Raw genomic sequence first — 25611 nt, forward strand, 5'->3', positions numbered from 1 at the left:
TAGCAGAAGGAGTGGGAGAGGGAGAAGCAGGCTTCCCGCAGAGCAGGGAGCCCGATGTCGGACTCATCCCAGGACCCTGGGATCATGACCTGAGCCGAAGGCAGACGCTTAACGACTGAGCCACCCAGGCGCCCTGGGGGGTTTTATTTTTTTATGTTCTTTTAAGGTGGGATAATTATGTTTGTGTATTTGTCAAGTGATATAATGAGATGTCAGTGGATTATATAGATGGTTAGGATTTAAACAATTGTTTAGTCTTACAAACTATGTATTTTACTTTATAGTAATTAACTCTAAATGCTGTAGCTCACTGATGAATCTAACACTGTAGTTGAAGAAAGTAGTCCTAGCGTTCATTTGTTGCCAGTTTCGCCCAAATCGGAGTATATAGGAAGATCTACTACAACCTTCATAGGGTTTTCAGTGGTTCGGTAGCATTTGAGAATCCTGCTGTCCTTTAGGCTTTCATGAGCAATGTCAGCTACATTGTTGAATTTTTACTCACTTGAATTTTACTCGCTTAGAAGCATCAGTCCCCCCTACTTTTTTTTTTTGGTGGATAAATACCCAGTACAAGTTTTTTTAGTTGGCTTGGTCTCTTGCTTTGTTGGTTTTTATACTCTACGTGAAATGTTGCCAGAATCCTCCTTGAATTAGAGGTGGAGGAGCTGAGAGGCAGACCGTAATACCTGCTCGAGCGCGGGGCTGGGGTGTGGAAGCCACAGCAGGTGGGGGGGAGGGAGGGAGGCTCGCTCTCCGCAGCCAAGTTTGGCAGCTTCTTTCTTCAGTGGGGATTCCTTTCTTCCGGCGCCTCTCATGTAGTCCTATTGGCTAATAAGGGCATTGCTCTTGGGCAGGTATTATCTCTGAGCTAACAGAGAGGATTGAGCCTTTAACCCCCCACGTTGGGAGGCGGCTGCCTGATGAGACACGGATAGTGGAAGAGAAGCCAGGCTGCGTGTGTGTGTGTTCCCTCAGCACCAGAGTTCAAAGCCAGCCCTCTGTGTCACTTCAGTGCGTGTCTGCCCGCAGCTCAGCCATCCTCTCGCCCTGTGTGGGGATGTCTTAAGGAAGGGGTGTCACTGGGCGCCCCCTCTTTTCCCCTCCAGCCCTTCTTTTATCTGGACGGGGTAATATCTATCATGGCCTTTCTGACAGGCTGTTGACTTCCCTCTTAGATAACACTGAATACATGCGTTAGGACACCATGTGTTCTTTGGTCTTTCTCGAGGCCAGACACTTGGGAAGTGCGTCAGTGATTGATACTTGGTGTTGGTTGGTAAGAGCCTTTAGACGAGGAAATTGTTCATATGTTTTTCAGGTTAATAATGAAATTGTATTGATCTCTCTCCCTAAAGATGCACTTGCTGCCTGCAATTACCTTCCTCAGTCCAGGGAGAAGATCATCGCCGCACTCTTCAAAGCCCTGAATTCCACAAACAGCGAGCTGCAGGAGGCCGGAGAAGCCTGCATGAGAAAGGTGAGTGAGTGGCGTGTGCGTGCGAACGCGCGTGTGTTCTGTCTCCAGGGTTCTTCCCGTTCACCTGGTTTGTACGCCTGGAAGGCGGCCTCGCATGAACACACACTGGATTCCAGTACTGTCTCCGCTTGTTTCCTAGTCACGCTGAGCCTTTTTTAAATATTCAGCAGTAATGACTAGTCTTCATTTCATCATAAATTTTTGGAATGTACGTGGTTAACAGCCCACAAACTTGCTGCTAGAGGTGAATGAGTTTATTATAAAGTATGTTCTGTTGTCTATTTTCCTTTGTAACTTTTCTTTTTAAATAGTTTTTGGAAGGTGCTACCATAGAAGTAGATCAAATCCATACGCATATGCGGCCTTTGTTGATGATGCTGGGGGATTATCGAAGCTTGACGCTGAATGTCGTGAATCGTCTCACCTCCGTCACCAGGCTCTTCCCAAACTCCTTCAATGATAAATTTTGTGATCAGATGATGGTAAGTCAAATGCATTTAAACATAGTTTGTAATCAACCTGAAATTTTAGCTTATTTTTTTTTAGGTAAGTATGTGTGTATATATATATATGTGGTTTAAAATTCAGGAAGTGTGAAAAGGGTACTGTGAAAGTCTCCCGTCCCTGAACTCCAGCAGCCCACCTCCCCTTCCTGGGGACAGCCAGTGTTAATGGTTTCCTGTATGTCTATCTAGAGACGTTTTACATTTGTAGTAGGACATACGTATATTCTTTTCCTCAGAAGGAAGCACCATATACACACAGTTCTTTTTCTGTTTACTACTCATCATTTCAGATCAGAACATGAAGTGCTTCTTCCTTTTGTCTCATGGCTATATAATATTTCAGTACGTGGACATGCCAAAATTCATTTCACCATTCCCCCACTGACGAGCATCTAGATTACTCCCAGTCTTTTGCTATTATAGACAGCGATGTAGTGAAAAACGTGTAAGAACTTTAGAAGTCTTTAGGGTTTTTAAAATTACCAAGGAAGTAATTATGCAAATAAAATACCTGTTTGACAGTGTTTAAATTTGAAGTATAAACAGATGCAGGAGATTCAGCTGTTAACTTTTTTATGCATTCGTTCAGTTTTGCTTCTGGTAAGTAGATGTTTATAAATAACTTAGGATTTCAGGGTAAGTGACTGCAAACGTGCACGTACTTTTCATGCTTACGTTTCTCAAGTGGCCTCTGGCCATTTAGACATCTCAGGGTCCTGAAGGTATTTGTTTCGGTAACTGCAGTACACGTAGTGTGTGTGGAGTGCAAATCTGTGGCTGTGTGAGGACCACACGGCTTTTTACCTCACATACAGTTTCTTCGTATCTGCAGACACCTAAGAAGGGAACAGTGACCAAAACACCTAACTGGGAGTTGGTAGTCTTAAGGTTGGCCCTCAAAATTGTAGCTGATGCCCTATTAGAGTGTTACTGGGAAACAGTGTTCCGTGGAAGTAAGTTTTCCGAATCGAAAGTCTCCTTGCTCTTTCGCTTCCAGATGTGTGTAACACACACGCCCTTTCAGTGTCCGCGCACGCACACCCTCACAGGTGTGGTCACGGTCACTTCCTGACGCGAGCACATCAGATCCGTGCTTTATCTGCCATCACGCCGCAGCTCTCGGTGCTTGCAGTGTGAGACCCACGCTGTGTTCCACATGGCCCGGCCTTGTCATTTGCATCTCTTCCCTCTCCACTGCCATTTCTTGCTGCCTTCTCCTGCCTGCCGGAGGCGACATGTTGGCAGCTAGTTGATTGGCTCCCCACCAGGCTGACCCTTCACATTTGCTGTGAGCTGGGAATTCATTCAGCGCACGTTGTTGCCCAGAATTTTTAGAGCCGTCTGAAGAGACTGCTCTACTGCCTTAGAGTCGTAGTTTCTGACGTAGGCCAGGAGTCTTTTCTCCCTACAATGAAGTCCGGGGGTTTGTGTGTCCAGTTTGTTGAGGGGATTTTTTTCCCCCTTTTCTGGCATGAGAGCTGTTTTCAGAAGGGTTAAAATTTCTCTGAAAGCAGAGAGTGTTGACATACTTGGATAAAGAAGGACTGAGTTGCCGTTTGTCCAGCCATTTTCCTCTGGCCCCCACCTTGCCCGGGTCCAGCCCAGGGTCTGTGCCGAGGGGGGTCTTCTGATGTGTCCCGTACCCACCGCACTTGGGCAAGGGTGGGGCGGCAGTCAGGCACACATTGGCCCTTTTGAGTCCTGTTCTTTAGAGCCGTGCTCGATCACCGAGCCTTTGTTTTCCTGCATATGATATGTTTTTGAGGTTAACAGCTCAAGCCTTCAGCATAATTTTAAGAGCTAAGATGCCCTGCTGTGTAGGATGGGCATTCATGAAAACAACCCTGATAATTTGCCTTTTTAAAAATGTGAACTGCTGGACATTTGACTTTCAAGTCTCTCATGTGGGTATTTGCCATGGATAGCTCCTTATTGAGCTAGAAGTGAATTTATATACAATTTAGTGTTATTTTTTTCCGTTGGGGCATCTGAAAGCAGAGTGAATAGGGAATGCAGCTGGCTGCTTCCTTTGCCTTTAGTTTTGTTCCTCTCTTATCTTTGGTAGAGTAGCTGTTGTAGTAAGATAGAGTTTCATGAACCTAGATCTTGGTGATTGTTAATATCTTTCCAGGAATTTTACTGGCAAATAGCTTAATGTACTTAGTTTCTTTGAAAGCATGTATATTTTAGTGTTTCTCAATGTGTGTTCTTTGGAACACTGGCCCAGTAAGTGTTTAGATGGATTTAAGTCATCTGTCCCCAAGCCTCTTTGACCATGGAGTTCTTTTTAAAACAACTAGTTAACTTCCCGTAGGGCTTCAGTATGTGAAGAACAAGTTTGGACGGTGTGGGAAGTGAAGGTAGTTCTGTTGTTTGGATAGTCTTGTGGTTTTACCTGTAGGCTCTGAGTGCTTATCTGCCAGGTTTTGCCGGACACCAAGGCTGGGAGCCTGGCTGCCGCGTGCCCCGGTCAGACCAGAGTTGCTCTGGGCTCAGGGATCTCTCTTCTCGTGCTCTTGCCGTAGAACACAGAGTCTTACCACGTAACGATTGCCCTGGTTCTGCACAGAAGGGAATTGCTTCCTGTTCGCACTCATTTGTGCAGCCTCTGACCAAATGGGATCCGTGCTCATCTCACCGGCCCATCCCGCATGCCCCCCTTGTGCCCAGTACTCCTTAGCCATATACAGCGGCCAGCCTTCCTGTTGGTGGCTTCAGGGCCTTTGTGTCTCCTTTTCTCTGCCTGGTGTGCTTGAGCTTCTGGAGAGTCTCCCTTAGCAGGGCTCTCCCTGACCTTGACCCCCTTCTCCAGCTGATTCCTGTTCCTCTTTCACAACCCTTACCGTGACTGTGTATTTCACCTGGTTCTCCCCACTGGAAGCTGAGCTGGAACGAGGCTAGGGATGATGTCCGCCTGCTCCCCTTTCCCCCCGGGGGCCTGGCCTGGTGCCTGGCTCCTCGAGGCTCTCCATGAACAGGTGCAGCGCAAAGTAAGGTGGCCATAGGAGCACAGCAGTAAAATGCCAGCATCGGGATGACCAGGTTTCAGGACGTTTTCTGTGACATCCGGGTCAATTCAGCCTTCTCATGCGACATGAGGCAAATGCCCGTTATTCCCTCTAGTTCAGTGGTCGGGCTGTTTCAGATTTGAACACCGCCATCCTCATGTTGACTATGATGGAAAATAATGATTACCTATGAGTTTTCATCTAAGAACAGCATGGAATTGAACTGATCATGTGTGAGGGAAAGATGTCTAAGGATGTTGTTTTTTTCAACAGCAACATCTACGAAAGTGGATGGAAGTGGTGGTCCTCACCCACAAAGGGGGCCAGAGGAGCGACGGAAACGTGAGTGACTTGTTTGCTTCTGGGAAGGGCAACCGTGCCGGGCACTGCTGTTTGCAATGTTAATATCGGAGCAGTGCTTTTAACTAAAATACCGGTCAGAAACCCAGTTTATGTGATTCTAGTTGTGTAAATTGTTGAACATCTTTTACTAGCATTACATTTTGCATTTATTTTTCTTAATTATTGAACATTCTTTTTTGTGTTTCTTTGAAATCTCCTTTGTTCACCTTAATACGTTTTTGTTGATGAGAATTCTGGGAAGCTTGAAATGTTAGTATTTTAATTTTACTGGTTTTGCTGTAAAGTGTATAAAGTATGTTTTCTAGAATGTTCTTGGCAGCTGCTGTTTGCATGGTGGTGCATTCCTCAGCTGTGGTTTCCCATGGCTTCCCATCATCACTGCCTCATGAAACTGAGTGTAGGTTTCAGGACTTCAGACACTGAGGATAATGTAGCAAAGCATCACATAAATACTGGCATGTATGTTGACAGGTCCGATTCCCCCACCCCAACTGTTTGCCAAAAATCAAACGGCCAGGACTTCAAAAACACATTTTTACGGCTTTAAGGGAAAACTACTTTAAATTTTTTTACGTGTCTGATGTTGGTCATTTTAAGACTTCACTCTTAAAAATAATGGTTTTTGCTGTTTTGAATCTAATTTGTATATGTTAATATTTGTTTAAAATACTTTCTAAGTTGATGACTGTCCTATCGGTAGGATCGTGTTTTCCCTAAGGTCCTGTTACACCTGGTGAAATTGTACAGCAGTGTCCTAAGGAGGGCATGCTCTAGCTCTTCAGGGGCATGATCAACGTGGCTTTTTGTCTTCCTGTGCGTATTTGTTGGATGCTGTGTTTCATCCCAACTTGGATTTTTTTTTTTTTTTTGGCTTTATTATGCTTTGTTTTGGCCATTCTGTGTAAAGGTGTTTTGTTTACGTAAGTCTCAATTCCTGCTGCTTCTAAAAACAGCCAACTAAGCAAAACTAAACCAGGATTTTACACTTTTTTTAGGAATGTTATACCACCATGACCTCTTTGAAGGTTTGTTATTCATACACACAGGGAAAAACCAGGAACTCTTCGTGGGGGAGAGCAGAGTGTATGTTCAGAGCTTAAACTCTTGGGAGTAGGTATAGGTGCCTCTGTGCTTTTCCTCCCCATCTCTCATCCGCTAGGTATTTTTGCTCTAAATTTTATATCTGTTTTATAATCTGTTAATTCTCTGAAACACACAGTTAGTTTTAGAATAAATATTTAACAATCTCTAGGGGGCAAGTGAATGATTTCCATTAGATCAGAAAGATTCCATCCCCGTTGACAGCAGGTTATTCGGAGGGCTCCTTGGATGGGGCAGGGGCAGTGGGCAGGAGACGGAGCTGTGGGCACCAGGAAGTCCTCCAGCTCCTGCAGAAACGTGTCATGACCATCATAGGAGTCCACTCCCTGACCGGCCTGGGAACACCCAGCTCTGTGGGGGTGGCCTCAGGCTGTGGTGTTTGGGCAGCATGCCCACAGTTTCATCACCTCAGCCCAGGGTCAAGCTGCCGTTCTGCTCTTGAGCTCTGATCGTTTTTTATGGATGTTATTCAGTATTGGGAATGGATCTTAGATCATAGTTTGTCCCCATTTGGTTGAATCCCCAAATGATATTACATGATTGAGAACCTGCAACTGAAGACAATGTTAAATAGTCGACTGTTTGTAAGAAAACAAATACAAGCTTTTCTGTGATGCTGGGTACCCTGATGATCAGAGCTTTGCACGAGCACCATGTTTAGGAAGGTTTGCTGTTTTAGCGTTACGCTCCCAGGGGAGAATGCCTGACCCCTTGATGTGCCGTGTCTGTGTGCGTACACAGCTTCACTTCCCAAAATAACCCAGCTATCTGTGGGTGGCATCATGGCCTGAGGGTTCTTCCTGGTGTGGGGGCCTCACACATGCCTGGTTAAGGGGGCTGAACCACCTGGTACTCTCCAGATTTCCGCTGGGAAAGAGGAAGAAAATTTCTTTAATGTCCGCGCTGCACATAAAGATCGTAACTTACTCGAAACAAAAACAGATTTTTAAATGTATTTGCTTACAACAGTTTCTCCCCCTGGGCAAGAATTCCGAAATTCCTGCTTTTTAAATTTGATTTAGGGAAGGGACGTATGCTATTCTACACTATCTGAAGGGCTCTGTTTTGACATCTGAAGGGTGGAAGGTGTACTTTTTTTGCTGTTGAGCATTTGTTAATTATTGTGTGCTTTTTGATATTTGTCTTTACTGTCTTGTTTCCCCCAATAATCCTTACTGTGTATGAGTATATGGGAAGTTTTTATGTAAATAACATAAATAGAAAAAAGATGATTTTCCTCCCCATCCTCAGGAAAGCATTTCCGAGTGCGGGAGATGTTCCTTGTCTCCATTCTGTCAGTTTGAGGTGAGAACAACCCTATTAAAGTCAGTTTATGACTTGCACTGTGAAGAACAGTTTATATTTTCTTTTCTTTTCTTTTCTTTTTTACCTTTTTGTTGCCTTTTTTCATGCTGTAATTTTTGTTTTGGTTCAGCCTGCCATGGAAGGGGTAGAGGTGAGAATCTCAGTGGAGGCGCAGGAGGGGGTGTTGTCGTATTTGGTTTTGCTGTGACTTGTGGTTCTGTGGTGGACAGAGTGCGTTGTGCCTTGGAGTGCAGTGAGCCGTATCGTCTGTCTGTGGCAGAGTCGTATTAGTACCATTGCTGTGAACTGTCCGGATGCCACGCATGTTTCCTGTTAGGACGTTTTAAGCAAGATTCTAAGTTCTTTGGTTTTCTACATGTTCGAATGGCAATATGTCAATACCGTTTAAGATTCAACTGGGTTTTGCTCTCAGAATGTTCATATGAGCTCCTACATCTCACAACCTCTTGGGAGGAAACTACACAGAGAGTATTCTACCTGCTAGGAATTGGGAGGAGCTCTATTTTCTTCCACACTCCTAAGTGCCTGCCTACCTGGAGTTTAAGACCTCATTGCCCCTCCGCGCCCAGTCCCCCGCATCTCTTGCACATACACACCACACCGACGTAGTCCCGACACTGGGACTTCGGACAAACCCGGAGCTTTCCCTCTGCTGTAAAATGGGGATGATAACATCCGTCGGTCCTGTCTTCCGGTGGTGTTGCAAAGACCAAAAGAAGTGATTTCTTGATTGCGCTTTGAAAACGAAAACCCATAATGCAAAAGTGCCATTATGAGCATGTTGTAATTTCAGAGTAGAGCTTGCTCTGTGTGCAGACCTGGAAATTCCGTAGAAGAGAACTCTCTTTTCTTCTTTCCCATTTTCTTCATAGAGGCATTCGGGGAAGTATCGCAGATGCTACTGGGATGTGGTCCCTCCTGACGAGTGTTTATCATCCCCATTTTACTGTGCTGAGTGTGACGGACCTCCTGTTGCGCACAAGGCAGGGTGGTACATCAGGGAGTCTTCCCTTCTCTGGCCATGGCTCTGGCCATGTGGGATCTCTTTGAATTGCAGATTCCAAACTATGGGAACTGCCACTGAGAACAGAACGTTGGAACAAGAGCGACTGACCACTGAGCTGTTAGCACCTTAAAAAGTGCGGAAATCTTGGCATTTCACATTTTCTGTATGACTCAGTAGAGCAGTTTGCCAGCCTCATCTTCAGGCCTGGTTGACAAATACTTAATACCGTGGTCAGTCGTTTATTTACACAAATGTTTAATTTTCAGGATAAATATTTGAGAATGTTTTGAAGACTTTCTTTGTGCTAAGTTTTGAGGGCAGAAGAAGTCTGTGCCCTCAGAACTTAGGGTACCGGGAAGACCCCATGATGTCACAGCAAAGCGGGGGAATCGTAACACTCTCACGGCCACAGGCATGCTCGTCCCCTCCTCCACGAGGGGCAGGTGCAGGCAGCCCTGCAGCTCACTTCCAACACTTGGCCCTGTTCGTGAAAACAGACGCAGCCCAGTCACATCGGGGGCACACAGCTCCCTCTCCCCTCCATTGACAGGTGAAATCTGAACGCCAAGGGCAGTTAGTTTCCTTGGGCCACAGCAGTAACCTGACATTGGTAAATTGTGGCTTTTTACATGTTAATTCTTTGCTTCTGGTGGCTAGCCTTGCGAATGTAGCTAGACCATAGTAGGGTCTGTAGTAATGTTGGTATCTCTAGCTGGCAAAATTAATTGGCCTATCTTGTAATTTCTGGTTTTCTTCATTAGGAAATGAAAATTTGTTCAGCAATTATAAACCTTTTTCACCTGATCCCAGCTGCACCTCAAACTCTGGTCAAGCCTTTGTTAGAGGTGGTGATGAAAACTGAACGGGCTATGTTGATTGAGGTAATGGTCAAACTCGGGGTTTCTTCTGATTCTTCCTCCGTCTGTTGGCTTGTGATGTTCTTACTTCGTTAGATTTTAGATGGATTAATCTAACAGCCTGAAGATGTTTGATGTTAATATTTGCTTATGGCTGTAGCACACTCCAGTTACGGAGGGGAGACATGCCTCTTCCTGCCATGGTAGGTCTTAGGCCAACAAAGCCTCAAGCCCCAAGAAGACGCCGTTTCCCCCCATGTTTTCTAGGCTGGCAGTCCCTTCAGAGAGCCTCTGATCAAATTCTTGACACGGCACCCCTCACAGACGGTAGAACTGTTCATGATGGAAGCTACACTGAATGACCCCCAGTGGAGCAGAATGTTTATGGTAGGCACGCGGGGAGCTGGAGCCAGGTGTCCCTGCAGACTCGTGTCAGCCAGTGTGCTCTGAAATCTGAAATTCCTATTTCACTGTTCAGCGCCTCGGCTTTATTTTTTCTGTCATGTGTCCGGGTGTTCGAAACATCACCGTTGTGTATGTGAAAAGTTTGAGTGGAGGTGATCCTTCTTGAGGATTTTGGTGGTGGTGACAAATGAGCTGCCAGGATTTTGAAATCCATAATCACAAAGTGTTATTACTGCTAAGAAGCATTTTTTTAAAAAGGGTGTTTATAGCGACTTTTTAGCCTGCCTAGGGAGATTTAGAAAGAACCTTAGAATTCAGAACATCTAAATCTTTTGTGGGTTTTGACTAGCTTAAAATGGCTCGTTTTGTTTTGTTTTCAGAGTTTTTTAAAACACAAAGATGCCAGACCTCTGCGAGACGTGCTGGCAGCTAACCCCAACCGGTTCATCACTCTGTTGGTGCCCGGCGGCGCCCAGACCGCCGTTCGCCCTGGCTCCCCCAGCACTAGCACCATGCGCCTGGACCTTCAGTTTCAGGCCATCAAGGTAGCGTCTCATCACTGAGCACCTGAAATCTTAAAAGTTTAGGCGAGACGCACAGAGAACCAGTCAGTTCCCTAACCCTGTCACTTCTTTGACAGATCATAAGTATCATAGTTAAAAATGATGACTCCTGGCTGGCCAATCAGCATTCTCTGGTGAGTCAGTTGAGACGCGTGTGGGTCAGCGAAACCTTTCAAGAAAGACACCGGAAGGAGAACATGGCTGCCACCAACTGGAAGGAGCCCAAGCTGCTGGCCTACTGTCTGCTGAATTACTGCAAGTGGGTGCATCCGTTTGTCTTCACGTCGAGTGACTTGTTCTGGCCTGCAGGCGAAACCAGAGCCTGTCTGGGAGTTTGGGCTGGGCTGTGGTTCACTGGCCACATGTAGTCACGTTTGTTACAGAGAACAGACTGGGACTTTGAGCTGTTTAAAGGCAACTCAGAGATCGTATGTGGCCGTGAAGCGCGCTGTGACCTAATCTGTTCTTGTTTGGCCCTGCAGAAGGAATTACGGAGATATAGAATTGCTGTTCCAGCTGCTCCGGGCCTTCACGGGTCGTTTTCTCTGCAACATGACGTTCTTGAAGGAGTATATGGAGGAAGAGATTCCCAAAAATTACAACATTTCTCAAAAACGTGCCCTGTTTTTTCGCTTTGTGGACTTCAATGACCCCAACTTTGGCGACGAACTGAAAGCCAAGGTGAGTCCCACCGTGAGGCAGGGGGAGCTGCGGGCGTAGGAGCTCGTTTTCTAGGGAAGCGAGGGTACTGTTGGTGTTCTGCTGTGTCCACAGTGGTCTGGACTGTTCGTGAGGAAAATGCCCTTGTTGAGGAGCACACGACAGATCCAGAGTGAACCGGTGTTGAGAAGTAGTTTGTTAGTGTCCTTGTGTTTAGAAAATGACTTATCAGACATGAGAAGAGTAGACAGACTGACGTCGCATTTCCTCCTGTTTCACTCTCCCTTTCCAGCCGACTGCTTGAGTAAAAGTCAGGATGATGAGTCACACCCTTGACTGAGCTCTAACTTCTCGGGTGCAAAGTGACCCGCTGGTGGTCCCACCCACCTTAGTAGAGAAATGAAGAGCATGGCTTTGCTTTTTCTCCTCCTTCATTTTTAAATTTCTTTGTAGGTTCTGCAGCATATCTTGAATCCTGCTTTCTTATACAGCTTTGAGAAGGGGGAAGGAGAACAGCTCTTAGGACCTCCCAATCCAGAAGGCGATAACCCGGAAAGCATCACCAGCGTGTTTATAACCAAGGTGGCGTCACTAATAATATGTTGGCACAAAAAGTAACTTAGCAGATGAGGGAGTGAGAGAGAATGTGTGCGTGTGAGTGTGAGCGCATGTGTGATGGGTTCGTTGAAAAACATATTTTCCTAAGGTTTTTATTTTTCATGCTTGCATTAATTTATAGTAGAGCATTATAATTCTTGCTGGTACAGTTTTAAAGGCAGCTTTACTTTAGGATGCATTGACTTTCCACACTAACAGAGTCCAGTGAGAAATAGAACATAGGTCAGTGAAAACTCAGATTATCAGAGTTATTCTGTAAAAACTCCTCTTGCTGGTTGTATTTGAAGTACAGTTTTCATCTTTAGCTTTGCAAAAGAATCTACCAAAAATCAGTGGGAACATCAGACCGGGTCTGGTTGTCACGTTCACGAGACCGTGGTCATGGCGGCAGTGACGTCTGAAGTTACCTCAGGTGTTACAGCCTCTGCATTTTTACAGTTGCGTTTCCAGTTTGCAGCAGAGGGATGGTGTGTTTCTTTGAGAAATGCCCGCCCAGTGTGTTCCTCACGGGGCCTGTCCCGTGCACGGCAGGCCTTTGAACTTTGCCGGCGGGTGCCGTGTTTGCCTTGAGGTTGGTGGGGTGTTCTGTTCACACGTCGTTGCGCTGGCGTGCGTGAGTGACGGGCATTCCTCAGCAGCCTGCCGCATACGCACGGATGCCCTTGGGAAGGACTCTGTTTCTCACCGCTTGGTCGCTGTTCCGTCCTGGGGTCCAGGTGGAGGGGACTGTTGTTCTCACTGGCAGTTTATTGGTCCTTACGTAGTCTTTGTCCCTAAAGACGGGCCTCCTTCCTGCAGTTTTCACCCCACCTTTACCCTCTCTAGGAATGCGAGCTGAGCCCAAGGGATCTTTGTGAGTCCCCATGCTGATATTTGCCTTATTCTGGGCAACTGTGGGGAGATGGTCACCCAGACGCGGCCCCTTCCCCCGTGCTCCCTTCTCTAGACTGTCTTGTGGGTCGGATGCTGCTGACGCGGCATCACGTGAGGAGCTGGGATTTGAGTGTCGGAGGACAGATGGCAGCGCGCAGGTGGGGGCCCCAGGGTGGGGCCATTGGGAAGCAGCAAATCCGGGGGAGAGGGCGCTTAGGGGGCTCAGGGGGCCCCGATGAAAACACAGTTGTGGGGGACTTCAGCCTTTCAGAGCTTTCTGGTAGACAAAGGTGGTCAGGATGCCCACTTGAGTGATGCACGCGTGCCCTGGATTCAGTAGAGACACGTGGAGTGTTCTCGGAGTGCACTTTTTTCCTTATGTTTCTTATATTCACAAAACGCGGAAATCTTATCAGATACTTGATATATATAGATATATATTTTGATTCAATCAAAAAAACTAACAGTTTCATTAAAGTAGAGATTTGTTTTCTAGGTGGCATTTTCTGATCATAATACTGAAAAATCAGGACTAGATGATTAATAGCTGACTAGGAAAAATCCCAACTACTTGGAAATTAAGAAACTCCACCCTGAATCAATCACCTTGTATCAAAGAGGAGGCCCTCCTTGTCCCCTCAAGTTCCTTCACCCATCGCAGGGGGTGCCTGCCCTCCGGCATTGAAATAAATTCAGTGAGTTTCTAATCCATGCACGTAAAAGGAAAATTGAGGTGACATTGCTTCCCTTGTCGTAAAATTTGATGTTACATACACATATATAGTGTGTGCGCGCGCGTGCGCACATTTTAAAAGTTTCAAGCGTGTTGTATAACCCTTAGTAGGTGACACGATTCAGGGCCAGAAATGAGCTTTCCTGCTTGTGTCTCCCGCAGGTCCTGGACCCGGAGAAGCAGGCGGACATGCTGGACTCCCTGAGGATTTACCTGCTGCAGTACGCCACGCTGCTGGTGGAGCACGCGCCGCACCACATCCACGACAACAACAAGAACCGCAACAGCAAGCTACGCCGCCTCATGACCTTCGCGTGGCCCTGCCTGCTCTCCAAGGCCTGCGTGGATCCGGCTTGCAAATACAGTGGCCACCTACTTCTGGCGCACATCATTGCCAAATTCGCCATACACAAGAAAATCGTCCTTCAGGTACCGCGAGGCTCCCTCCCGGCCCCCCTCCACTCCTCCCGACGCTCCGTGGGCTTGCGCACATGTACACGCCGCCCCCTCCTACGGTCGTGGCCTCCTTTCCTGTCGTCTTTCCCAGCACCATTAAAAATGCTCGTTTCTGCCGTCTTATAAGCGCCGTGAACTCTCCCGTGACTGTGCATTCTCTCCTCCTCCCCAGTTACTGCTCTGCTCTCTTGTTCCTCTGCAGCCTTGCCGTCAAAACAACAAAATGTCTCCTTTGTCCACCTCATGCTCCTCTACGCATTGCGTTCCTCTGCTGGCTTCCATTCTGCTGGTCCGTTGAAACCATTCTGGAAGGGCCCAGCCCACTCCTTAGCTAAAGATACTAGGCACTTCAGAACCTCATGCTGTATTGACCCTCTGCTGGCGACGAGCACATCTTCCCTGAGTCCCTCAGTGGTTTAGGCCTTGATGCCAGGCGGCCCTGGGTTTGAGTTTGTTATTTGCAGTCACAAGCTCTTGTGACCCTGAGTGAGTCAATTATTGTCTCTGTAAGAATTAAAGGTAGTGATATACTTCAGTGCTCAGCCCGTCTGTCCCATTAACACTTTATAAATGATTGCCCTTGTCCTATTCTGTGAGGTCATTTCTAATTGTTTTTCTCTGACCGCTTTGTCTTGTGAGCTTCTGTGGTGTTAAACCCCAGACCTCGACAAAGCCCATGGCCTCAGACATCACCTCCCACAGGCACGTCTCTGTGGCGCTGTCCGCCCAGCCAGAGACCCAGGGACCATCCCTGACACACTCTAGTGCCCCCCGGTGTCCGGATGTGTGCAAATCCTGTTGATTTCCAACACCTGTCTTGTCTCCTCCACCCTTAGCACCTATCAGGTGGTCTTTGTGTCCTCTGACCTTACTTACCTCAGGACGTCACCTCTCACTTGCACTATTCCGAGACTGCCTCTGACAGCAGCCCCTTCAGCTCCATTTGCCACACGGTGGCCAGAAAGAAAGGGTCTCTGTGCTTCAGCTGACTTCCCGTGGGTTACACTAGAGCAGGTTCCTGCGGGGAGCTAGGTCTCACTCATCTTTGTATACGGCACGCTAGCCTGGCATCGGCCCAAAGTGGGTGCTCGGGAGGGAAAGAAAATGTGTTCGTCACTCAAAACTTAAGGAAGGAGAAAGCAACTGCGTTCTTTCCTAATAAGATAGCCCTAAGGAATTTTGTAAAAATCATTCTGCAGAAATACCCTGCCTTAGTGGGTGGGAGGATGGGTTAGCCTGGTGATGGATATTAAAGAGGGTACGTTCTGCATGGAGCACTGGGTGTTATGCACAAACAATGAATCATGGAACACTACATCAAAAACTAATGATGTATGGTGATTAACATAACAATAAAAAATTTTAAAAAACCCTTCCTTGGTTCAGAGTGATTGGGATTTTTCTTGTTTCTTTGAGCCTTTGTTCTCATCCCAAGTAAGAGTCTCTTCCCTGCGTTAGGTGTTTCACAGTCTGCTCAAGGCCCACGCGATGGAGGCTCGAGCAATCGTCAGACAAGCGATGGCCATATTGACTCCAGCAGTGCCCGCTAGGATGGAGGATGGGCACCAGATGCTGACCCACTGGACGAGGAAGATCATCGTGGAGGAGGGCCACACAGTCCCTCAGCTGGTTCACATTCTGCATCTGATCGTGCAGCATTTCAAGGTGTGTAGAAAGTACTGTAGACGGGGCTGTTCTGCATGCCCAGGCATTGGCTTTGCCCTTTTGCTTATCTTTAATTTGCAGTAATAAGGTGGCTATTCATCTTTTAGTAAAGGTATTTCTGGTCCGTTGTGTGTTTGGGGATGGAGGGGTGCTTTGTCAACATGGAAATGGTTCTGGTTTAGAGACTATGTCCCAGGTATCTGCTTCTGTCTAGGGCTGTGTTTTTCTTGTAAATACTCAGGTAACAGTGAGTACCAATACTCAGTACTTTGGGAGGTAGTCATTGTTAACTCCAGGTTTTGGTAACTTGGCTCGAAGAGTTGTTTGTGTCGTTGGCACCTCCTCTAGAGCCAAATCCCCCACTTTGTTAGATTGATTCAAATGTAGATATTCCTTGTAGATTTCAGGTAGAGGAGAAAATTCGTTATAGCCAGCTCTTTTAGAAGTGGAGATTTGCCTCTTGGTGTGGCTGAATGTCTGTGACATCAAGTCTGAAGTTTGGTACATGTTACTAGTTTTGCCTACCTAAAGAGAATTCAGCATTGCAACATTCTTTTTTAAGGTTTTTTATTCATTTGAGAGAGTGCGCATGCACATGAGCAGGGGGGTAGGGTCAGAAGGAGAGGGAGAAGCAGGCTTCCCCCTGAGCAGGGAGCTTGACACGGGGCTCAATCCCAGGACCCTGGGATCAAGCCCCACATCGGGCTCCCTGCTCAGCGGAAAGCCTGCTTCGCCCTCTCCTTCTGCCCCTGCTTGTGCTCTCTCTCTCTCTCTGTGTCTCTCTCTGTCAAATAAATAAATAAAATCTAAAAAAAAGAAAGAAAAAAAGATGGTACTACAGGGCTGAAGTAGTGTTCTGTTGGGACTCAGCGAGGGGCTGGGTGGGGGTTGAGAAATACACACATCCATAAGGTGATGAGAATTTCCTCGCTAAGTCACAGGTCAGAAGTCTCGAGCAGGAGTCTGGGTTAAGTGCACGTATGTGTGCGCATGTGTGCGTCCTCGTGCTCGGGTCTCGGACGCGTGGTCCCGCAGCCCTGGGGTGACGCAGAGCCCGTGCCCACAGGTGTACTACCCAGTGCGACACCACTTGGTGCAGCACATGGTCAGCGCCATGCAGAGGTTAGGCTTCACGCCCAGCGTCACCATCGAGCAGAGGAGGCTGGCCGTGGACCTGTCCGAAGTCGTCATCAAGTGGGAATTGCAGAGGATCAAGGACCAGCAGGTGTGGCCGCCAGACTTCTGTCGTCCCAGATGACATTCCTTCTGCTGCTCCCTAGAAATCGTCCACAAAGTCACGTGTGTGTGTGTTTGTGTGTTTTTAAGCCGGATTCAGACATGGACCCAAATTCAAGCGGAGAAGGCGTCAACTCTGTCTCATCCTCTATTAAAAGAGGCCTGTCGGTGGATTCCGCCCAGGAGGTGAAACGCTTCAGGACGGCCACGGGGGCCATCAGCGCGGTAAGCGTGCGCGCACGCCGTGTGTGCTTGCTTTTACGGGTTCTGCGCTTCCTTGAGGGAGTTTGTTCATTTGTTCCACAAATTCTAAGTGTCGCCTCAGTGCCCAGCACCGTGCCCAAGACACAGCTGGGAAAGGCTGCGCTCAACAGGGAGAAACCCAGTGACACCCGACTTAGCCGCGGGTGTTTCCCAAGTCAGCACACGTTTTTCTTGATGCACGTTTAATACCCTCAGAGTTCTGACGAGAATGGTTCATTCCTTGCAGTAAGGCTCTGAGGGAAACTGTAGGGTAAGAAAATCGATTGAGAACGTGCACCCGTGTTGTGTTCGGTATTTTAAAAGACTATGTCCTATTTTGTTGGAGGGCAGCTGCCAAGAGAGCCCTGGGGATGCTCGATCTCCTCGCCCCTTGTGGAGGTGATGACTCTGTCACTTTGTGCCTCGGTTGAACTGTCCCTCCCTTCCCCACTCCCCCCGAGGACGTGGTCCCTGCATCCACCTGTGCTCAGGTTGGACTCCCGGAACCACGTGAGGTTTTGTCCATTTACGTGTCCGCACACGGCGGGGGCAAGCAGGTCTTCGTGGTGCGCGCCCTGCCGGCTCACCGTGGGGCCTCCCAGCTCCTCTCCCTCCTCTTGCACACACATTCCACAAAGCAGAGTACCGATGGCTCTCTTCCCAAATCTAAGTCCGGGCAGCGCGCAGAACAGCATCTGCCCCCGGGAGGACCGCATCCTGTGAGCTGGCGGCACAAGTGCCCTGTGTTGGGAATGCGTCGTTGGGATGCTCTTGCTGCCTCTTCTAGGTGTTTGGGAGGAGCCAGTCGCTGCCCGGAGCGGACACCCTTCTTGCCAAGCCCATAGATAAGCAGCACACAGACACCGTGGTGAACTTCCTCATCCGCGTGGCTTGTCAGGTGCGGCTTCCTGGATGCCTTCTGCTAGGGGTTCTTGAGAACAAAAACTTCTTAGTAGAATCCAGAATGTTATCTCCGATAGAAATAGACAAACCAAGGTCTGAGACTAGCTCTGTCACTTTCGTGCCAAATTTCACTGATTTCATGACATGCTAATATTTCTGAAACCTGCCTATGTTTTATGAGTGATAAGATTTTTTTGAAACATTTTTTTCTTTCAGTGGTGATAAAATAATGGTGTATCTTTTTTTTTTATGATTTTATTTATTTGACAGAGAGAACAAGCGGCGGGGTGGGGGAGTGGCAGCAGAGGGAGAGGGAGAAGCAGACTCCCCGCTGAGCAGGGAGCCCAATGCAGGGCTTGATCCTAGGACCCCAGGATCATGACCTGAGCCGAAGGCAATCGTTTAATCAACTGAGCCACCCAGGTGCCCCAATAAGGGGGTATCTTTATAATTAAGGGCATCTTGGTGTTGGCAAAACAATGGCAGTAGATCAGTGATCTTGGGCACATTATTTAACTTCCAAGGTACCTGTCTCATAAAGGTGCTGCTGGGATGATCCAACATACATAAATTATGTACAACATTTAGTAATTTAAGTGCCTTTAAAACTTGTGTTTGTGGAGCGCCTGGGTGGCTCAGTCGTTGGGCGTCTGCCTTCGGCTCAGGTCATGATCCCAGGGTCCTGGGATCGAGCCCCACGTCTGGGCTCCCTGCTCCGCGGGAAGCCTGCTTCTCCCTCTCCCACTCCCCCAGCTTGTGTTCCTTCTCTTGCTGTGTCTCTCTCTGTCAAATAAATAAATGAAATCTTTTAAAAAATAAATAAATAAAACTTGTGTTTGTTATTCACGTCAGTGTATTTTCATGGATTTGTTGGAAATCTATTCCTGAAACTTCATTTTTCCTTTTCAGGAAAACGTAAATGAAATTTTTCTAACTAGTTTTTTTTTTAAGAATTTGGGGATCTTAAGTTTATATAATTATTAGAGTAGTAGGTCTCGCCATACTGGTGAGGACTTCAAAGTGCTGAGAAGACTCTACTGAATTTTCGAACCCGTACCTTCTTGGTGCTCTGGCATTGGGCACAGCCCGGGAGGTCTGCGGGGTTGCGGGGGAGCTCAGGCCCTGCTCTTGGGGAGCTGCCTGACACTGATCCATCTGTCACACAAACGAGTGCACATCACCGCTGACCTGACCCCCTAGCAAGGGGGCAGGAGGGCCCCGTCTGAGAGGGGCCCTGAGGCAGAGGAGGCCCCGTTGAGTCAGGTGGGAGAGGAGGTGGCCGGGAGGAGAAAGCTGGGCTGTGCGGGCGAGAGGCAGTGTCGGGACACTGGAGACGTCCGCGGTGAGACGGGGCCTTGAACCCGAGTGCGTTTTCAGGTCAACGACAACACCAACACGGCCGGCTCTCCTGGGGAGGTGCTCTCTCGCCGCTGTGTGACTCTCCTGAAGACCGCCTTGCGACCGGACATGTGGTCCAAGTCTGAGCTCAAGCTGCAGTGGTTCGACAAGCTGCTGATGAGTGTGGTGCGTGCCTATGTCTGTGCCCCGCTCCCGGGCTTGGGGCCGGGCCGCGGAACCCTGAACCCTCCGGTCCCTCGGCCAGTCGTGACCGCTAAGGAGGAGCAGGGAGTTTGACTCCCTGGAAAAGATTTTAAAACTTGAGCCTGAACCCCCAGCCCCAAGCAGTGAGGAGCTTTGGAAACGTCCTAGTTCTCTTGCCTACTGAAATCTCGTTTCTTAAACGGACTTCCCAGCTGGCTTGGGATAAATAGTTTTAGTTGATTTATGCGACAACCTCTAAAACAAATGTGAATTTTCAAAGGGCACATATAATTTGTTATTGAGCACTGTAAAGTCTGGTAGCAAAGAAATAAGCCCCCAGTGCTGATTACTTGGTGGGTTTTTTATTTGGTTTATTTCTGTAAAAACCATGATCCTGTAATTTCTGGCTGCTACAACCCCATTTTAAATCTTTGTTACGTTGCATTGCAAAGACTAACATAATTGCCTCAGTTTTTGAAAGGTTATAAAGATTCCCTGTGCTATGAAAACAGTGTGATCATAGGCTGCCTGTGTGCAGTACATGCGTTGATTCAAAGTACTGTCACACGCAGTCACGGTTGAGTCGAGCTCAGCCATTAGCGGATGGCCTCTGGCACGTAATAGGCTAACGTTTTCATGATGCAGAGTGCCGAGCTCACAGCAGCTTTCCACCTTGTTCCCACAGTAAGTGGAAGATTTTATTTCAACCCAGTGAGCACACATGGTGTATATGCAGGGCATCTGTGTGTGCAAGCCACAGAAACAAACGTTTCAAGGAGCGACACTTTGCTGCAAACCATACGCTCTATTTTCTGTTATTATTATTAATGCTAACATCTGTTAGATTGATTTCATGACCCACAGTCTCAAAGATACTTCCTTTTGGAAGGATATTTGTATTGTAAATAAAAATGATACGAGAGAAGTGGAATTCAGTGATTGATTTTTTAGACCAATTTTAGTGATTTTCCTTTTTTTTTTTTTTTTTTAAGTTTTATTTTTAAGTAATCACTACACCCAACGTGGGGCTTGAACCCACAACCCTGAGATTGAGAGTCCCATGCTGTACGGACTGAGCCAGCCAGGCGCCCCTGGTTTTCACCTTTTAATATTGAGTATTAGTATTTTCCATGAGCTTTTAAATTAGGAGGTTTAACTAATTTTAAGTTGTGCTTGATTTGTGTTTCTGTAATGGACTGTACCAGAGTATTGATGACGTCTGTGTGTGACCTGTGTTCTCCATTCCAGGAGCAACCTAATCAAGTCAACTATGGAAATATTTGCACGGGGCTGGAAGTGCTGAGTTTCTTGCTCACTGTCCTTCAGTCTCCGGCCATCCTCAGTAGCTTCAAACCCCTGCAGCGAGGCATCGCCGCGTGCATGACGTGCGCAAACACCAAGGTTCTCCGAGCGGTCCATAGCCTCCTCTCCCGCCTAATGAGCATTTTCCCAACAGAGCCAAGTAGGTGACCCTTCCCCTGGTGCCTGAGTGGATGGGAGGGCACAGAGAGTGTCACTTGAGAGTGCTCATCCTCTGGTTACCATAGGGAGTGTTTTATTATCCCGCTTTTCTTTGTGCTTTCAACCTTCCTTTAAAAAAAAAAAAATAGACATAACTTAATGGCAGCAGTCATGATGTTGTATTTTTTTGTTTTGCTTTGGAAATGCTGTTATTCATCAGCCGAACGTGACCATTTCCTTAAGGCAGTAAAGGGGAACTGGGTCATAATGTGTTGTCAAATGTCGAGCAGCTGCCAAGATCGGATTTTGGCATATCCCACATAAGTGTATCTTGAGCGTGTTCCAGTTAGGCGTGGTGAGATAAGACGTCATTTAGCTTGGCCAAGTCAGAAGCAGCCCAGAGAGGAGCACCACGCGTCCTGCAGTGGGAAAGAAGCGCCCAGGCCAGTTGCTGCAGATCCCAAGAAAACTAAAGCTCAGTGTCTAGTGTGAGGAAAGTTGGCCTCCCGGAGCCCGGACAGGCCTGAGAATCCGAACCACAGGGCCCACGTTCTCGCTTCTGTTGCAGGCACTTCCAGTGTGGCCTCCAAGTACGAAGAGCTGGAGTGCCTCTACGCGGCCGTCGGGAAGGTCATCTACGAAGGACTCACCAACTACGAGAAGGCCACCAACGCGAATCCCTCCCAGCTCTTTGGTGAGTGTGTGTCTGCCCTGGTTTTTCTAGCAGCCGTTCCATTTGGCATGGATCTCTCCGTGCTCTCTGGACGAGCTTTCCTTCTGGGAAAGTCTCGGGATGTCGGAAGGAGCTTTGAGCTGACGTGTGCTGTGGGTGTGTGTGTGGGTGTGGTCTGGTACACGTGAGGCCCCTGTCCCCTGTGGTCTTAGGGGAACGCCCTCCGCCCGACCAATGTCTGTGCTCCCTCAGTCCCTGCCGCCTCAGCCTCAGATGCAGGATCGGGTTGTGGGGGAACAGTCCCCTGTTTCGTGGATCCTGCTGACCCAGTTCTACCTCGAACACAGAGATGCTGCCAAAGCCGTGTGCAAATGTGGATAACTACTACCTTTCATAATATGCTCACCTGTTAGTAAACCACTCACGAGACAAGAACTAGTCCCTGTCTGCTTGGTGAGGCTCTGGCTGAAATGAAATGAAAGTTGGTTTCTCAGGTAATCGGGGCAGCTGACCGACTTTGGCCTCCAGAGATACCCAGAAGTCTAATTTTTGTGAAAACTCCCATCTCTGAGAAGGATTAGACTTTGGGTTAGAAATGTAAAAAATTTTTCAAACTTAATCATTGCATAAAATTTTGAAAGTACAAAGGAAGGAGAACTAAAAGTTGCCTCTGTAATTAGTAACGTTTACTCTTAACATCTTGACATGTGTCTTTTTTCTATATATAAGGATATAAATATACGTACAGGTAGCCCTTGTCATGCAAGCACTTGTTTCTGAATTTGCAAACTGAATACATTATTTTTTAATGAGTTTCTTGCTCTCCAGACTCTTGCTACTTGCTATCTGAAATTCAGGAGCCAGATAAATTTAGTTAAAATTGTATCCCTAACTGTTCAAGCTTGCCGTCCCTATTCTAGAACCAGATAGATTTAGATAGTTGAATACTTTTGTGACTTTTTTAAAAGTGGGGTCATACAGTAGATCCTGCTTTGCAACCTGGCTTCCAGAGCATAAACGTCTTGTTAATTCTCCAGAGGACTCTCTTTGAGAAGAGCTGACCACCACTGGCCCTGCCTCCCTTCTTTGTGAGGGTGACAGCAGGCCGGGGACGGGGGCGGCACTGCGGCTGGTGTCTGGAGAGTTGGTCACCCCAGTCCCCTCCCTGTCCTCACCCTGGGGCTCAGGTACTGAGCCATCGTCACAAGTGTCTCAGGTTACCTGTTGTAGAATCAGACTGATCATACATTCACTCTCTACTGAAAAATCGTCCAAATCTGTGACGATTGCATCTATAAATGGCAAATAAATACCCTTTTATTGGTCTATAATGGGAGCCATGGATATAAATTTAAAATGTAACGTGTAGGTCAGGATGTTCATAAAAATGTCAGCTAGGAAAGATAACATTTTTTTCACATACTTTGTGTTGGTGCTCTGACATTTTGCTCATTTTTATTGATCTTAGGCAATTTTACAGAATGGGTACAAATTGACTTCTAAAATATTCATCATGTCCAGATACTCTAGGTTTTTTTTTTAAAGGATTTTCTTTCTTCCTTTTTTCCCCCCAAGCATATCATGGGACAAAAAATTTCACTTAGGGTGCTTTGCTATAAACTAAAGATAAAATCCAGAACTGAAGGTATGAATGTTGTTTCTACCGTGGCGCAGAAATTGGCTCTCGTGCCTGGTGTGGATCATGAATTAAGAATTAGGAGTGAAAACACAGCACTCCACAAAGTGTAGCATGTGCCATACAAAAACTTAGAACGCTGACATTTGGGGCTCATCTATACTTTAGTCAGAAAGAGCACATTTTTGTTTAACACATTTTAAAAATTTTGGTATGTGAAATGTTTGTTTTTCTTTTTTTTTTTTTTTTTTTAAACTTTTCTAAAAAAAAAAACCAACCAGCAAATTTCTGCCTTTCAGGGACCCTTATGATCCTCAAGTCCGCTTGCAGCAACAACCCGAGCTACATAGACAGGCTGATCTCAGTCTTCATGCGCTCCCTGCAGAAAATGGTCCGCGAGCACCTGAACCCACAGGCGGCATCGGGCAGCACGGAAGCGACCTCAGGTGACAGCCATGGTCCCCGTGGGTTTTCTCAGACTTTGTGTAACACCTCAGTTGAATTCTGAACCGAACGTGAATTCCTGTTGTTTTTATGCAGTCCCTTGTCTGTGTGCTCTCAACAGAGAGGTTCTGAGCATTTCATTTAAAACCAAAGTGAGACTCGTTTTTAAAACGAATTACCTTCCAAATTTGTGACTATGAGGATGAAGAAATTTTTAAGTGGTTGCACATTGATGTGGAACATTCACCACTAAACGAGGGCTGTCTAATGAATGGTTAAAACACATTGCATAACCAGAGCTGTCATGCCTGATGAAGAATTAAGTTGCGGGTTCCAGGCCTGAGCAGTGGGCCCCAGGAACCTGAGTGATACGTCGGTGTGGGCGGGAGCTAGGCTTGGCACCGCTCTTCGAGGCAACTCGGAACAGAAGTGCTGTGAATGCGGCTTCAGGACTGGCTGTGTCTGGGTTCCCCGAGCTGCTCATCCGTTCCATCGTCCCCTCGCCCGTGTGGAGGCTCTTAGGAGGCCACCCTCACAGGGCGGAGTAGCAGGGAAGTGGTGAAGCAGCACCTCAAATCCCAGAGCTCTCACTGGAGAAAATATTGGGGGGGAGGGGTGATGGGCAGACTCCGACGTGCCACATAATACAGAGTGGTGGCCCGTGGACGCACATGTGATTGTTGGGGTGCGTCGTCTTTCTCTGCGTGAGCAGGAACCGGTGAGCTGGTGATGCTGAGTCTGGAGCTGGTGAAGACGCGCCTAGCCGTCATGAGCATGGAGATGAGGAAGAACTTCATTCAGGCCATCCTGACCTCCCTCATTGAGAAATCACCAGATGCCAAGATCCTACGGGCTGTGGTGAAAATCGTGGAAGAGTGGGTTAAAAACAATTCCCCGATGGCAGCCAATCAGGTGAGCAGCCAGAGGGGCTGTGCCCTGGCCAGGCCCCCCGCCTCCGTGTGTGTGTATGAAAGTTCAAGCACGGTTTTCTCAGCTCTTCTGAAAATTCTCCAGCAAAACGTTTTCTCCCCTGTGTTGGCACTGACGGTATCTTTCCTCGAGATGAATTTTTCTCACTGTGCTTAGCAGATTTTAATTAGAAGCTTGAAATGAGTGGTCACTCCTCTGAATGTGGTTTTACTTGTATTAAAATGTTAAATGAACCTTACTTCTTAGTCTTTGTAGTGGTAAAGGTAAGCCCCCAAAATTAATAGTGAGGGACTATAATAGAATTAATTTAATAAGATGCTTGCAAACTTCTGATTTGTTGTATAATTTAGTTGCTTTCTCTTCAAAGTGAGCTGCAGCCCGTAGGAAAATTGGATCAGCAGCTGTCTTGATTTTAAGTATTTGCAGATAGAGCCAGGATCTTTGTGTTTAGAAATGATCTTATCTTATTTTTACTGACAAAGTTGTAGGAGCTTAAAAGGTAATAGGACAGATGGCTGGAATACTTTTGAATGTGTCTTTTTTCAAATAGAAATAATTGACCTTTTCTTTTAAAAAAAAAAACAAAAAAACACCCCAATTCATACAGACGCCTACACTCCGGGAGAAGTCCATTTTGCTCGTGAAAATGATGGCCTACATAGAAAAGCGCTTTCCGGAAGACCTCGAATTAAACGCCCAGTTTTTAGACCTCGTGAACTATGTCTACAGGTAACAACAGCGATCAGCCAGATACTGCACGTATGTGTTCCCAGTGTGTCCTTGGAGTAACCGATGTAACATTTAATCTTTCACAATAGCTAAAGTTTGACTGTCCATATAAACACTAAGTGCCGTAACATATTTTGGCATCGTTAACACACCTTTTGCTCAAATGCTGCATCAGCCCAGGGGACTCGTGTATA

The 25611-nt window shown here is 47.1% G+C and overlaps 1 protein-coding gene across 12 annotated transcripts in view; it reads left to right on the forward strand.

The window, feature by feature from the left end:
• The window catches only part of TRRAP (transformation/transcription domain associated protein), a 110948-nt gene that overhangs the window by 42858 nt on the left and 42479 nt on the right, over positions 1-25611 (forward strand). For 8 of the 12 annotated variants that reach the window (XM_032393996.1, XM_032393994.1, XM_032393999.1 and 5 more), the window contains 22 exons: positions 1359-1480; positions 1792-1962; positions 5268-5336; positions 7710-7763; positions 7894-7914; positions 9552-9671; positions 9915-10034; positions 10433-10597; positions 10693-10874; positions 11098-11296; positions 11729-11857; positions 13662-13928; positions 15414-15620; positions 16687-16845; positions 16947-17081; positions 17887-17997; positions 19380-19526; positions 20793-21006; positions 21574-21699; positions 23614-23760; positions 24471-24670; positions 25296-25417. In XM_032393996.1, coding sequence (XP_032249887.1) covers positions 1359-1480; positions 1792-1962; positions 5268-5336; positions 7710-7763; positions 7894-7914; positions 9552-9671; positions 9915-10034; positions 10433-10597; positions 10693-10874; positions 11098-11296; positions 11729-11857; positions 13662-13928; positions 15414-15620; positions 16687-16845; positions 16947-17081; positions 17887-17997; positions 19380-19526; positions 20793-21006; positions 21574-21699; positions 23614-23760; positions 24471-24670; positions 25296-25417 — 3187 coding nt within the window. The remainder of the gene's footprint in view (positions 1-1358; positions 1481-1791; positions 1963-5267; positions 5337-7709; positions 7764-7893; positions 7915-9551; positions 9672-9914; positions 10035-10432; positions 10598-10692; positions 10875-11097; positions 11297-11728; positions 11858-13661; positions 13929-15413; positions 15621-16686; positions 16846-16946; positions 17082-17886; positions 17998-19379; positions 19527-20792; positions 21007-21573; positions 21700-23613; positions 23761-24470; positions 24671-25295; positions 25418-25611) is intronic. The other 4 variants (XM_032394004.1, XM_032394006.1, XM_032394005.1 and 1 more) reach the window with 2 other exon arrangements.

This window comes from Phoca vitulina, unplaced genomic scaffold (assembly GCF_004348235.1).
Source record: "Phoca vitulina isolate PV1807 unplaced genomic scaffold, GSC_HSeal_1.0 scaffold79, whole genome shotgun sequence".
Taxonomy (NCBI): Eukaryota; Metazoa; Chordata; class Mammalia; order Carnivora; family Phocidae; genus Phoca; species Phoca vitulina.